We start from the raw sequence: 14,143 nt of genomic DNA, 5'->3' as shown, positions 1-14,143 counted from the left end.
ATACTGATCCACGACCTATCTTAGACGACAGGCTGAGGAAAGTCATACCTCCGTTTATAGTATTTGTAGATTCAAACAAAGCTTTTGATAATATTGGCTGGAATTAAATTTTTATAAGTAACAGGGACAAAATACTGGGAGCGTAAGGTTATCTACTGGGTGATTCCGTACTGATGTTACAATACAAACTTTCAGGGACGATAGAGAAGGCTAAGAGTATTAATTTAAGGTAAGGGACCCTGGTCTGGAAACGACCGAGTAGAGATTCGTAACCGAAAATCGTTCTGACACTCTGCCAGTGGAACACGTGTACCGGTACTGTTGTTGATCAAATTGTACGGCAGTCAACTTTCAGAGATGGTAGTATGGACCAAAAAAAAAATTCTAGTAAATACGGGCTCAAAGTAGGATAGGCAACTTTCAAAAGTGGTAGTATGGACAAAAAAAAAGAAAAAATGGTCAATAAACATGGGCTCTAAGATGCGTACCTTGTGAGCTATGACACTCGTTCGTCCTTGATACTGTGAAACATATCTCGTTTATTGTAAGCTCGTGGGTTTCCATATTTTTGCAGGAGGTAGCATGGACCAAAACAAGAAAAAAAATATGGACTCCATAATGCATATCTTAAGACCTATGGGTACTTGTTCAATAGAAGGCATGTGTTTCATAATAGCGAAGATGAACAAGTGCTCACAATTCTTAAGGTATGTACTTTAGGGCCCATGTTTAAAGGGCATTTTTTTTCTTGTTTTGCTCCGCACTACCGCCTCTGAAAGTTGTGAACCCTACAATATTACCAATAACGCAACGGTACATGTACTCCATTGTCGAAAGCATCAGGACGATTTTTGCTTGTAACTTTCAACTCTGTCGTTTCCGGACTAGGTTCCGTCAGCTCAAATGGATACATTTCCACTTCTCCATCATCCCTGACAGTTATCAAACTCATTACGGGACTGTTTAGTATAACGTGTACAGAAACCAGACTGCAGTACTAAGGGTCGAAGGACATAAAAAGGGAATCAGTAGATGAGAAGACAATGAGATACGATTGTAGACTATCCCCGATATAACTGAATCTGCACATTGAGCATGCAGTAAATGAAACCAATGCAAAATCTGGAAAGGGAGTGAAGGATAGTGAAGAGCATATAAAAACTTGAGGTTTGCTGATGACATTGCAATTGCGTCAGACCTAGAAGAGCAGTTTAACGGAATGGGGTTGTAAGAAGAATATTAGAAAAATTAAAACAAGTTAATGAAATGCAGTCGAATTATATCAGACAATGTTCAGGGAATTAGATTGTAAAATGAGACGCTGAAAGAGAAAGTTTGCCGCATCTGAACGCTTATAATACGAATTATTTGTTGCATGAAATCAACAGCGTCCTGCATAAATCAGTTCAATGAATACAACTACCGCTTAGTTAGTTGTAAATAGTACACCTTTCTTTTATAATCAGCAAATCCATTCTTAAAATCGAAGCAAAACAAAAAGACAAAACAAGTTGAAACAAAAGCGGAGTGCTGAGGTAATGTCGAGAGGGATTTCAATTTGCACAAGGACTGCAGGCGTACATCTCCATACAAACAAAAAGTTGCTTATTTACTTACTAGGTTGGCCACACAAATCACAGTCGAACTTTGGCCTCGCCAGTCAGCCTCCTCTATATTCTTCGGTCCATGTATTCTTCTCCAACCAGTCCCATCGTACTCGTGTCTTCTCTGGTCCCGTCAGTCCATCTCAGCCGTGTTCCTCCCCTCTGCCTGCTACGTCTGAAGCCTTCTGCCACCACCTGCTTGGTGATCTGGCCTTCTCTATGCATTAGATGCCCATGCCATTTCAGCCACCTCTCATTAATCACTGCCATCACGTCCAGCGACTGCACAACTCCTGCAGATTGCTGTATTTCCTTTTTCTTTTAGTCATCACTATCCTGCACAGGTCTAAAAATCTGTCTCAGAACAGCATTCTCAAATCTCAGGAGTTTTCGTTCTATCTTTTGGATCAGAGGCCAGGTCTCTTCTCCATATAGAAGCATGGGCTGTGTTAAAGTCCTGTTAAGTCCAAATCTTCGTTGTAACTGATGTGAAGCCATCATGCAACTGTTATTCAAGCAATATTGAGGATATGCAGCCCAGCTGTCAATCATGTGATTATTGCCACAATATGTTTCGGGACAACGTTATCCCATTTTCAAGTGCTTAAAATTAATTTTATGCCATTAGACCTCGCCACATCTTAAAAACAAGCTGCAAACATGCATTGTCAAGTTCAGCTTATTTTTAAGTTGTGACGAAGCCTAATGGCGTAAAAAAATTTTAAACACTGAACATTCTCAATATTGCTAATCTTCGTGAATCTGGATAGAAGCAGGGCCTTGAGCAGCTTTCCGAGAGCAAATCTTGACCTGTTTCCTGCCTGAATTCTTGCCATTATTTCTTGATCTATCTCATTCCTTTCCCCAAGAAATTTGAACTCTATTACCCTTTCAAAAGTTTTACCATCCGTTGTGAAGAATAGTAATTGTTCCGAAAGAACAGGTACCAATGATGACCATGCAGCTTCTCTAGAAGGAAATGATAATTAATCGAAAGCCTCAGCTGCCAACAGGTGTTGTTGATATACCTCAATGGGGACAGCTGAAAATGTGTGCCCCGACCGGGACTCGAACCCGGGATCTCCTGCTTACCTGGCAGACGCTCTATCCATCTGAGCCTCCGAGGGCACAGAGGATAGCGCGACTGCAGGGACTTATCCCTTGCACGCTTCCCGTGAGACCCACATTCCCAACTGTCTACAACCTACATTCGTAAAGTTTCTAAAGGGTACTTGCTCATTCACTCATTACTCGCGCCCACTTAGGTGACGATTCTCGTAAGAGAAGAGGTATATCGACAACATCTGTTGGCAGCTGGGGGTTTAGATTAACTATCATTTCGTTTTACCATCCGCTTCTAAGCATCTGTCATCGTTCCCTCTGCTCACTATGAGCTATTTGGTCTAATCCAGATGCATCTTCACTCCTCCTCTCATTGCCTGTTTCATTAACACTCTTATTCCCTGAGCGAGGTCGTGCTCATTCTGTGCTGTTAAAACTAAATCATCTTAATATTCCCGTGTATTGATTCTTCTATCCGGTAGAATTCCTGACTCTAGGCTTTCTTGTATCTGATTAAACAGGACGAGGAGAGACAATACCCTTGCCACGCTCCCGCCCTTACCTCGTACCTCTCCGATATGTTTCCGTTCACGTCCAACATGCATGTTGTCTATTGCATTTGATCACGTAGCTTTAAATGCGAACATTTTAAGATAGGCTGTATCGTAAATGTTATTGATATCGGATGAAACAACAAATTTATTGTAACCAGTCACTATTTCTTTATATCCACAACACGTTTCAATCTCTGGATCCTAACCAAAACGGTTATTTAAGTACAATTTTATCTAATATATGGAATAAAAACAATCACCAGTTACGGAAGGTAATATTCAAAAACTCTTGACCCCGTTTCAGTCCATATAAATGGGGATTTTTCAGAAGTCTTATTACGTTTTACGTGCTGACCATGATGTGCCTCCGTCTCTAATGACCTCGTTGTCGACGGGACGTTAAAAACTAACCACCACCACCACCACCATGATGTGCCGCCAATAGCCTTAGTCGCAATTAAAACTGACAATCGTAAAAACAGCCGTCTGGCTTTGTCATGCAGGCGGCTGCTTTAAAAGGATGTCAGTTTTAATTGCGACTGAGCCTATTGACGGCACATCATGGTCAGCTTGTAAAACGTAATAAGACTTCTGAAGAAGCCTCATTTATATGGGCTGAAAGCTATGTCAAGAGCTTTTGACTACTAGCTTCCGCAACTGGTGGCTGTTTTCATTCCGTATATTACATTTGTATCGTTGCTGCTGCAGCTATGCTTAAGATTCTATAATTTTATCACTGTTGGCAACATAATTATTCCACTTAAGATTGTAAGATGTCATTTGATTACATAAATGAGTACAAAAGTTAAGGATATAAAATCGACAGAAAAGGACTCGTATAACTCTTGAAACATTTACGCTAACGTATGTATTCATCACATCAACCAGAGACCTCCACAATGCTTTAAAACATCCTCCGAAATAACAATGCTGCGTTATTTGTACTTCGAAATAATGTTTCTGTTTTCGCTCCATATCCTTTGCACCTGGAAGTTTCCAGACACCATCTTTGTTTACAAAATGTAACAGTGTATGTATGCTGCATCAGGACAGAGAAAGGAGTCTGTGACCGCTGGAGGTATTCTGTCTCAGTTGTTTCATTTTCGCGTTCACATTTACGTTTAGTTTTTAGCCAAAAACCTCCCCAAAACCGTGACCTGAAACAGTGTTTTGTTTCTCTACTACACAATGCCACAGGTTATCCCAAAATCTTGACAAAACACACACGTCGTATTAACATATATAAATCCACCTGATTATGGGGAGATTTAAATCTTTGAAACGCTTTGTGGATATAAATAAGCAGTGACTGTTGACCGTAAACTTGTTTCATTTGATACGTAACTTTATTTCTTTTTTTATTGAGGTGATAATAAAACTTTGACTATCTCTTGTATGAAATTGTTATGAAGCTGAGGGAGTGCGTTACCTGTACAATCTCGCCACAGGTGCTGGTCTGGAAACGAGCTGGCTCTGGAGGCTACGCGCGTGGCCATGAAGTCGGACCCTCGTCTGGAGGTGACGCTGCCGCACCACGCCTCGCCTCAGCTGCTGAACACTCTCTTCCAGTGACCTGTGCCGCCGGGACTACCTCATCGGTGTTCAGCTCACTCTATGCTTCCTCTCACTAATTGTCAGAAATGTGACACTCATATTCCTCTGATACATGTGTAATTTTTCATTGCTTTCTTAATCGATTGTGATTTAAAGAGGAAATAGGTCTGTATATGAAGAATTATCTCGCAGCAGCGCTGTGGTATGGTTACTGAGCTTTTTGATACTGTACTCGTGATGGTTTCTCTTGCTGTGAGATCGTTCGTACAACAGTAATTTTTATCACATTTTACCATATTTTCTTCTGGTTCCTTCTTCTGAGTTTTGGTTTGCTCTTTTGTCTTTCCGGTGCGATGACTCAAATATCTGGTCTCATATATCGAGGGGCTTTAAAGAGATTTATCCGATATCAAACGACTGTATCTCCTACATGAATTACAGCTGTATCAGTATTCTTTTTCGTTTAACTCCCGTACTGTTCTTCCAGTACTTACTTTAATGTCAGTGGCAAAATACTGAGATTCAAGTTACCACCCGATAGCCTTTACAAAGCATGAAACTTCTGCCAGCTACTATCCTATTTCTTCCAAAATATTTAAAGTCGTTGTTAATACGTCAACTTTTACAAGCCATAAAGTTTCTGTCAACTACTTTGCTACTTGTTCCAAACATTCCACTACCTGGTAGCTTTTTGAAAGCATGAAGTTCCTGCCAATTACTTCGCTATTTGATCCAAGGTATTTAATCTCTTTGTTAGCCTGTTAGCTGTAACAAAGCATGGGGTTTCTACCAACTACTTCGCTGATTGTTCTAAACTGCTTTGCAAGCCACGAAGTTTCTACCAGCTTAGCACATTGTTCCAGATTATTTCATAGCCTGTTAGATGTAACAAGGAATGGGGTTTCTACCAACTGCTTTGCAAGCCATGAAGTTTCTACCAGCTTAGCTCATTGCTCCAGATTCTTTCATCTCGTACATCACACGTATAGAAGAAGAAGAAGAAGAAGAAGAAGAAGACCATAAATATATCAACTGTCCGGTTAATTTCGCCTGCGAGTTCTCTTCCAAATCAATAACTTTTTTTTTTTACCACATAAACTCTATGTTGCTTCTTGTTATGAACAAGTGACGCTTTTATTTTGTTCACTTTTGCTGTCATTGTTTTTCGATGTCCAGATATATACACAACTAAGTCTCTCTTACCTCGTGACATACGAAGATGGAAAGTGATGCTGCTGTCTCTGCTTCGCTGATTTTGCTAAGATGGAGCGGGGTCTTTCTTAATTTTACGCGAATTTACTAAAATGAATGTTGATGCTCTTGGGCACAAACGTTTCAATCAAACAAATTGTCTGAAAAAGTGCAAATAAAAATTCGGAGTTGTATATGAAGGAGTATCCAGATGGGACTAATGCTTTGAATTTGAATCGCCTATTTTCAGTATTTGATCGCAACCCCCAATAAATAGGGTGTTTCACAATTTCTGTTAGATGCTTCTAGGAGATGTAGACGGGACATAGTACACAATGTTTCGAAGAAGAATCGATTACCGGAAATGTACCGTGTTGATGTAAAATAAATCTGAAGATCGAATCACTTTGAAATCTCTCGTTTCATAGTACAAACATAGCGGACACAATGGGCTCTGACCCATGTGATGAACAGGAACCCATGGCATGGGCAGTGTTCCGAGTAGTCTTCGTCGGGTTCTCCTCTACGTGTCAAATGACGTCATCTCCGAAGTCGGGAGTACCGCACAGCACAGTCAGCCCTCCTACATAGTTCCAAACGTACCACTTTCAGGCATCCCTTGTTGCAATCGGTCGAAAATGTTACTTTATGTCTTAATTACAACAGGGACTGACTCTTCTCAGTTACTGTGAGTACCGTGGGGCCGGGAATTTGAAAGTGAGCCGTTCTTCATAAACTGTACAGTTCCGAACTTGAGTTCCTTATAAGAACTTTATCTAGTAAGTCCCCTCAACAACCTGCAGAAGCCTGTTATAGGAATTACGAATACCTTATATAATTGTAGGGGCGCGTACCTTTATTAAAAGGAAAACACACTTAACGCCACTAGACTTGTCGTATTTTCACTAAGTATTATTTAGTAATCAATCACTTTTCGCCGTATTCTGTATATTCATAAATCTCTTGTAGAATCACGACAACTTTAACCACTTGGAATCACACGTTTCTTTACACCACCTCCATACACACCTCTTTCTTTATTTTCACACATTCGATGTCCAGAAAATGCTACACCAAACGTCTTCTTTTCTCTCCCTCCTTCCACTTTCCTACAACTGTCCGTTCCTCTGATTTTACCCAGCACCTGGGCACAGCACCCACACAACAGAAAATGTACATGTATAAAACATACATACACACACACAAATTTACGTGTTTCAGATAGCACAGATATTAATTAAACAAAAAATAGAAAATATATAATTAACACGACAGAAAAATTATGTCACACAGTGAAGATAGAAACACTGTGTAAATTTCAGCTTACGCATTGTAATACAAAGTTTTTATTTTCAAAATAACCATTTTGCAACAATTTATAACTTTGGGGTACTTTTTAATTTCACGTTTAGGATCAAAGTTTTTATTTCCCTTTCACAAACTCTCAATTAACTTCCCCAGGACGCACGACACACAGAGACGGTAGTGAAGCTCGTCCCTTACTTTTCCGAGAAAATCTGTAGTTAGCGCACTCGCTGCTGTTGCTAATGCGACCTCGAAATTCAGCTGTTGATAGGGGGAGAGTAGACAAATATTTCACAAACCCTCACAAAAAGCTCACATACGGTGAGATCAGGCGACCCTGAGGACGAATTCTGCAATGTGAGATCCATACACCCTTTACTCTGTACGAGTTGCAGCGCCGTTCTTTAGATGAAAAGTTGTGACTGAAGACGAGAATGAGAAATGTCATCTCGACTGGGTGCATACTGGGCAATGAACAAGCGATCAGGCTGGTTGCCATAGGGAGACCCCTACTGCCAGCTTACAACTGGCATCAAGGTGTACTCCTACAAAAGACCGCGCCTATTCGTCATCGCCGATTCCGTCCAAATTTATGGTATATGCAGGGCAAGACCAAAAATGAAAGTGGCGAGCGTGGGACCACAGATGGCAAAGCGTTCAGAAAAAAACAGCAATTTTGGCGCGGGGGCGACGAGGCTTGAACCGCGTATGTTGATGTATTTTCCAGGCAGTGTTTGGCGCAGTGGAAAGATTAAAGAACAGCAATTTGAGGGTCAAAGGGTCGAGTATGTACGGGGAAACTACTTTATGTTTCTTTATTTCCAGTTTCTACGTTATTTACACTGCAAATAAACCAAAATAATGCTCAATATATTGTATTGGTTAATGTTTTCATAATAAGAATGAAAAGGAAAGGGATAGGATAAATCGAGATTGCAAATAACTTCCCGGGAAGCCATTTTAAGGCGTACACCGGAACTTCGTATATAAAATTAGATACTTTTATTGTTTTACAGTCGATGATATACACGTGCAGGGACGATTTTCATCCTAAAAACAAGGTAGCAATAATGCTGTCGGCGTTTTGCTCACGTTATAAACGCCACATTTTTACAGTTACGTGGTTATTTTAAAGTTTCTATAGAGAAACAAACCTGGTTCACATTCATAGAAGATTCTCTCTCATCGTAAGTTTGGCAGCAGACCACGCACAACCCAAAATTTCGCCAAATTTGGCCACCATAGCTGGTGACGTACATTGTAATGTATTTTTATACAGTCTTCTCAAAGCTCAAACTGAAACTTACGGAATACGAAGTCCTGTACGTTTTAATTACTATGCATTCGTGAAGTGTTAGTTGCGGAGTCCTCATGCATGCTATAAGCACAATCCTTTCTCGGAAATTTATTTACAACCAATTTTTTTTTCCTCACATCTATAATTCTCACGCCCATCACTTCCATTTCTGGCATAGTCATGCAGATACCATAAAGTTTCCATACAATAGGTTTAACGGGACTCAAACCTTGTAGAAGCTATAGTTCTGTGAAATCGGATGAATCTTTTTGAAACACGCTCTATTTCCCTGTAGAGTTCGCTTAACACAGCCGACCAACTAGACCGAATTCTACGTAATAAAAATCATCTTGAACCCAAAGCGACGAACTATATAATCTTCATGATCTCACAGACAATACTATCTACTCATTAATTCTCAGCACTGGCAAACCTGCTGAATGAAAGATATCATTCAGCTCTTAAGTATCATTTACTATGGAGCTACAAAAACGACAGTTAAGCACCTTTCTGTCTCTGACATTTACAGTTTTAGTGATCGCGTGAGTCCTAGTTAGCTTTAGCAGATAAGAAATGGCAGCTCTAGCGGTTATCAAGCAGTATCTGAGTAAATTTTACTCGATATCTGGGTAATCCAGTTGGTGAGATAAAGGACTTAGCGTCGCTCTCGACGTTTGTCCCTCGTCGATTCCAATATCTTAAGAGATTCTTTGACAGATTTACTCTGCTCTCTAGAAAGACGAAGTTTGTTTATATTTGACATGCGCTTACCCGTTGTGGAACTAACAGCTTATACAAAAGGGCGTCAGCATTTCGACTACAGCTGATAGCAAATCTCCTACCATTTAGGATAGTATCAGTTACGTTCATTATGACTACTGCTTCCACCACTCGGGTCGGACTCCTCTTGTCTCATAATTGTTGATAGTTCTAAAAGCAATTACGTGGAAAAAATAACATACCTCTTTTATTAACAGAGACATTTTCGACTTTCTTCATTTCAAATCACACAATAAATTTCATCAGTGCTATGAACAAAATTCTACGACGCACTTAATATGTTGATCTGTCACAACAGTGGTATCTAGACCTCTGTAGTACCTGGAGCTTTGGATGTCATGTTGAATCTATTAACAGATTGACCGCAACTTCGTTACCGTTATCTCCCAGCCGCTTTTACAGAGGAACCACATTTCAGACACGTTTGGAGGTTCCGCATTGTCAGTTTCGGACATCTCGTGTTTTAGATAAGAGCGCTAACACTTCATTTAGGTATTCTTTAAATGCAGTAATGCTAGATTATTGGAAACTTGATATTTGCCAATTGCAACCTTTGAGGTCAAAAGTTCTTTGTGATGGCATTTCCTGTACAGTTCCACACTTTCATACAAGCGAGCTGATCTCCAAGTGCATCTTCCTCTTTCTCACTCGATGTGGCCACATGGCAGCATTGATCATTCATCTGCAGCTCTGTGTTTACTGGTATATTCCAACACTTATCTCATTGTGATAAATGCTTAAATATCTCCTGTAATCATTTTATTTCTTAAAGTACAAGAAAGGACTTGAATCTGGGCTAGGTGAGTTTTTTCTTGACTCTCCTTTTCATTTTAAAAAACTAGGTTGAAGTTCGTCATATTTAAAACTACACTTTCCAACACATTAGCAGATAAATGCTATTTGCTCAAAGACTGTTACTTTTTTACATTGACTAATAGGTATAAAAGTTAATCAGCATTAATGGAAATTAACTGATATTACACGTGTGAAATACTGCATAAGCCTTTGGTAGGAAACTAAAGTTGTTAGATTCTTTCAAGCATAAAGGGAGAATTATGTGCACTTCTTAAGACTCAGTAACGTAAGGCCTACTACTCCACAGCGCAAGCGTTAAAACGATAAGCTTACCAGTTTCAGATCTCGACGTAACTGTTTACTACAATCATCTAAATTGTCTTCGACCCAGGGTATTCACTTTTCCCTTCCAATCGCTAATATCTCTCTCTTTCTCATACACGACACACGCAAATTTGTCATCTGTGTAACATCTCACACCGCCCCGTTGGCAGGGTTTCTGCTTATGCAAGTCCTGGTCAGCATGTTCACTGTTCCATATGGATTTTCCACACAAACTTCTGTTGGCATTCTCTATTCCCTGTAATACAGTCATGTTTCGTCGGTTCTACGGTTTTAAGATTATTTGTAGATGGTCATTTGAAAAGTACTCGGCCTCCTATTTTCCAGCAATCATATTGATCCATTAACGCATCTATACGAAATTTTCATAAAAATGATTTGTTTAAGGAAGTGCTTCTTCATGTCCGATATTATTTTAAACTAGTAGGTTTTCCGTTTGCATTCGCCTCCTTTCTACGTCTGCTTAGTTTGTGATAGCTCCTTTTTTTAATTCCCATGCTTATTAGAACCATGTCTTATGATTTATCACACCATCCCCAGTCTTATAATTCCACCTTGATTCACGTGCCTAGCACTGATTTTCATCTCTGATCTTTTTCGTGTTACAAACCCCTTTTAGTACCACTAACCTTCGTTCTAAGGCTCTTCTTAGTACGAATGTGAATACAGAAGTGTATCTATTACTGAAATAGTGCCGCTTGCCGCCATTGCTACATATAAAGGCAAAGTCCTAAACTACAGTGCGTTTCATTAGACTATACGTGTCAGTAAAGTCTCATTTCTAAGTCTCATAAACGGAGTCCAGGTGTTAAGAGACTTACGCTGATGCAGCCACAGTTTACATAATATAACCCTGAAGAACAACCTCACATCCTGATATCTCACAAATACGTGTCAGACATTGAAAAAAGAAAGGAAAAAAAGGAAAAAAACCTTCGTCAGAAGACTTCTTTCATAACTCTGTCAGAAAGAGAACAGGTAAAGTACATGTTTTATCGATAAAAGTTTCTACCCCCTTGAAACACAGCCTTTCGAGCCATTGTAGATTTAAGCAAATATTTGTCTTGAAATGTAGGTTGCGCTAACTAGAAGAAATGGCAGTTTATTGCTGCCCACTCATTCAGCTTATCTGATGTTCAATTATTCTCAGTGAAGTGTACATTCAGTCAAATGATCCAATTTCATTTTAAGGCAAGTACTATATTTCATATACCAGATGCATGGTGAGGGGATGTGAAACGGCTTTCGTATAAGATGTGCTCAAACTTCGTTAGTATAAATGTTCTTGAACTTCCACTTTGTGTAGATTCAATACCTTGTCAGTTTGCTGTGTAAATATTTCTAAGCATTAAGTGTTAGTTGATTTTGTAAGTCTTGTTAAGAATGGGGAAAACTGTGACAACAAATAAATAAAAGTCTTTATAAGAAAATATTTAAGCATTTTCTTGAAAACAGTTTCACATATCAAGAGAGCCAGAGCAAATAACAATCTTTTTCCCATGAAAATATAATCTACCATCATTTAAGAAGTAGTTTAGTAAAACAGTGACAGCGTTGCCCTCAAACAGGGACCCAAACTACTTCCCGACCTCTTGATGGCAACATAACAAACAAACAGACTGCAGAAAAATATGGTAACACAAAGGACTACTTTGTAAATATGGGCTGTGTAAAATCGATAGTTCAGTGCTAACAACACAAGATGCATGTACCACTTATATTAAGTCCGCGGAAGATGGAACCCTGTCTTGTCTGCGCGGAAAGGTCGGTCTTTACTCCGATCGCAAAGAATAGCCGTTAAGCAGGGTGAAAATGTGAGACCTGTCGACATGAAAGAGCGTAATCTACGCAGTTCTAACAGGGCAGAACGACCGTTGTGCCTGACATTTCAGCTCGTAACTATATTGAAGCGCCTGAGAAACCAGTACAAGAGGTCACTCACTGCAATGAGCGAGTACTCTATCACACAAAGTGACTACAGAACGAGATGGCCGCCATGTAGTCTATATGGCAGCGTAGCAGTCCGTACAGCTTTGTCCACGTATGTTCGAGCACTACAGCGGGTGTGGATCTATCTACACAGACGCCCTCAGCTGTTTGCTAAGGACTGGACGCGGTGGTAAGCACGCCACTGCGTTGAGTGCCGTTATCCAGGACCAACAAACGCCTCAGACTGTAACGAGCACATGAACATCGTCGCTGACGAACTGAGTGTGAAAATACAATGTTTATAGAAATGTTCCACATCAGTCTGTCCTACAGTCTTGACCAGTTTTGTACACTTAGGTAAACACTGGGTAGTTGCACAGTTGAGCTCGCACACAACATAACTCCAAGTGTTACGCTTAAGGGTACCATTGTATACGACGTGCGATGTGCGCTAATTGCTGGAGATCATGTAACATAATACTAACCACTTGCTTGTGGCTTGTGCTAATCAGTCAAAAGAAGCGCTCATTAGAAGGGTATTGAGTTAGAGAAGGGCCTTGTCCATATAAACAAGTGTAAAGTGGCAATGTTCCATTAAAGAAGAACTAAATAGACGATAAAACGGAAATTCTACAATACATACCTGACGAGCAGAAACCATTTCATAATAGTATGTGCCAAGACAGCGACGGATGGACGAGATAGAGGTGAAGCATACCCACAACTATCTGTTTTGATATGTTTTGCTTGTGGCTGTATTTGGGTACACTATGAATAAACCTGTGTGCTCATAATACACTCTTCTGTTGCTGTAATGAATATCAACATTATAGACTTGCATAACAGAATCCTTCCGCTGCAAACAGAACGCTATTGCATCATAATCATAATCAGGTTCGTAAAGAGGTCATCTCCAGTTCATTCAAACTCGAATACTGACCACATTCGATGGTTAAAGCGTCTTGTAATGGTGTAAATTGCTTCAGCCTGGGGCCAACTGCTATATGGCAGCTCCATGACACCATGCTTAAACACTTTGTGTAGTAAAACATTTTCTTGTCTCTCCTGGAAATATTTACTTTCTGGAAAGACGCTTTCTTCAAGTCACCGATACAAATATGACAGTTGCTCGCAACCTATTTTTCAGACAGTCTGTGTAGTTCACAATAGAAAAATAATCACCTCCCTTACCACACGCCCCGTTACGAGCATTAAAGCAAAGGAACAGATTTCACATACCGAATTTGTCGCCGCTGCGTCGTGAGTTTCATCAGTTATATGTACGTTACGAGCAATGATGAGAGAGTTATCCGTCCACCGGCGATTAAAAAGGCGGTTCACACTGGACGCCAACGGATGGAGGTGTGTTCACTCGGACGGATCGACAAGGCGTCATTTCGCTTAACACTGTCGTCCAGCGGTGAAAGTGAACTTGTGAGACAAAGCACAAAAAGTCAGAATATAGTAGCAGCCTTAAGAAACTAGCAACGATACAGTTTATTAGAGCCCAAAGCAAAATTCCAAACTGAAGTTCTTTACTAAGGTTGTATGGTAATTTTTTCATGCTGCTGAGATGTGTAAGTAAAGGAAAAGTGTCGTCCAAGCTTTTTAAGACATTTGCTAGAGGAAATTTATGGCTGCAACCGCATCAAACAGTATAAAAAAGACAATTCAAAGAGCCTTTTCATCTTATCCACTGTGTTTTATTTTCTGTATATCTGTCAAATAAC

The 14,143-nt window shown here is 40.0% G+C and overlaps 1 protein-coding gene and 1 non-coding gene across 2 annotated transcripts in view; one reads left to right on the top strand and one right to left on the bottom strand.

The window, feature by feature from the left end:
• Window positions 1-11,916, top strand: part of LOC124797819 (urocanate hydratase-like) — a 376,388-nt gene extending 364,472 nt beyond the window's left edge. Inside the window, exon 15 of the mRNA XM_047260847.1 lies at window positions 4,669-11,916. Coding sequence (XP_047116803.1) covers window positions 4,669-4,792 — 124 coding nt within the window. The 3' untranslated portion in view covers window positions 4,793-11,916. The remainder of the gene's footprint in view (window positions 1-4,668) is intronic.
• On the bottom strand, window positions 2,658-2,732 carry Trnat-ggu. The gene has a single exon. It is a non-coding gene; the product is annotated as a tRNA-Thr (tRNA).
• Window positions 11,917-14,143: the final 2,227 nt, after the last annotated feature.

The sequence above is a fragment of the Schistocerca piceifrons genome, chromosome 5 (genome assembly GCF_021461385.2).
Source record: "Schistocerca piceifrons isolate TAMUIC-IGC-003096 chromosome 5, iqSchPice1.1, whole genome shotgun sequence".
Taxonomy (NCBI): Eukaryota; Metazoa; Arthropoda; class Insecta; order Orthoptera; family Acrididae; genus Schistocerca; species Schistocerca piceifrons.
Note: the sequence above shows the minus strand (reverse complement) of the source record. Positions and strands in the feature narration are given on the sequence as shown.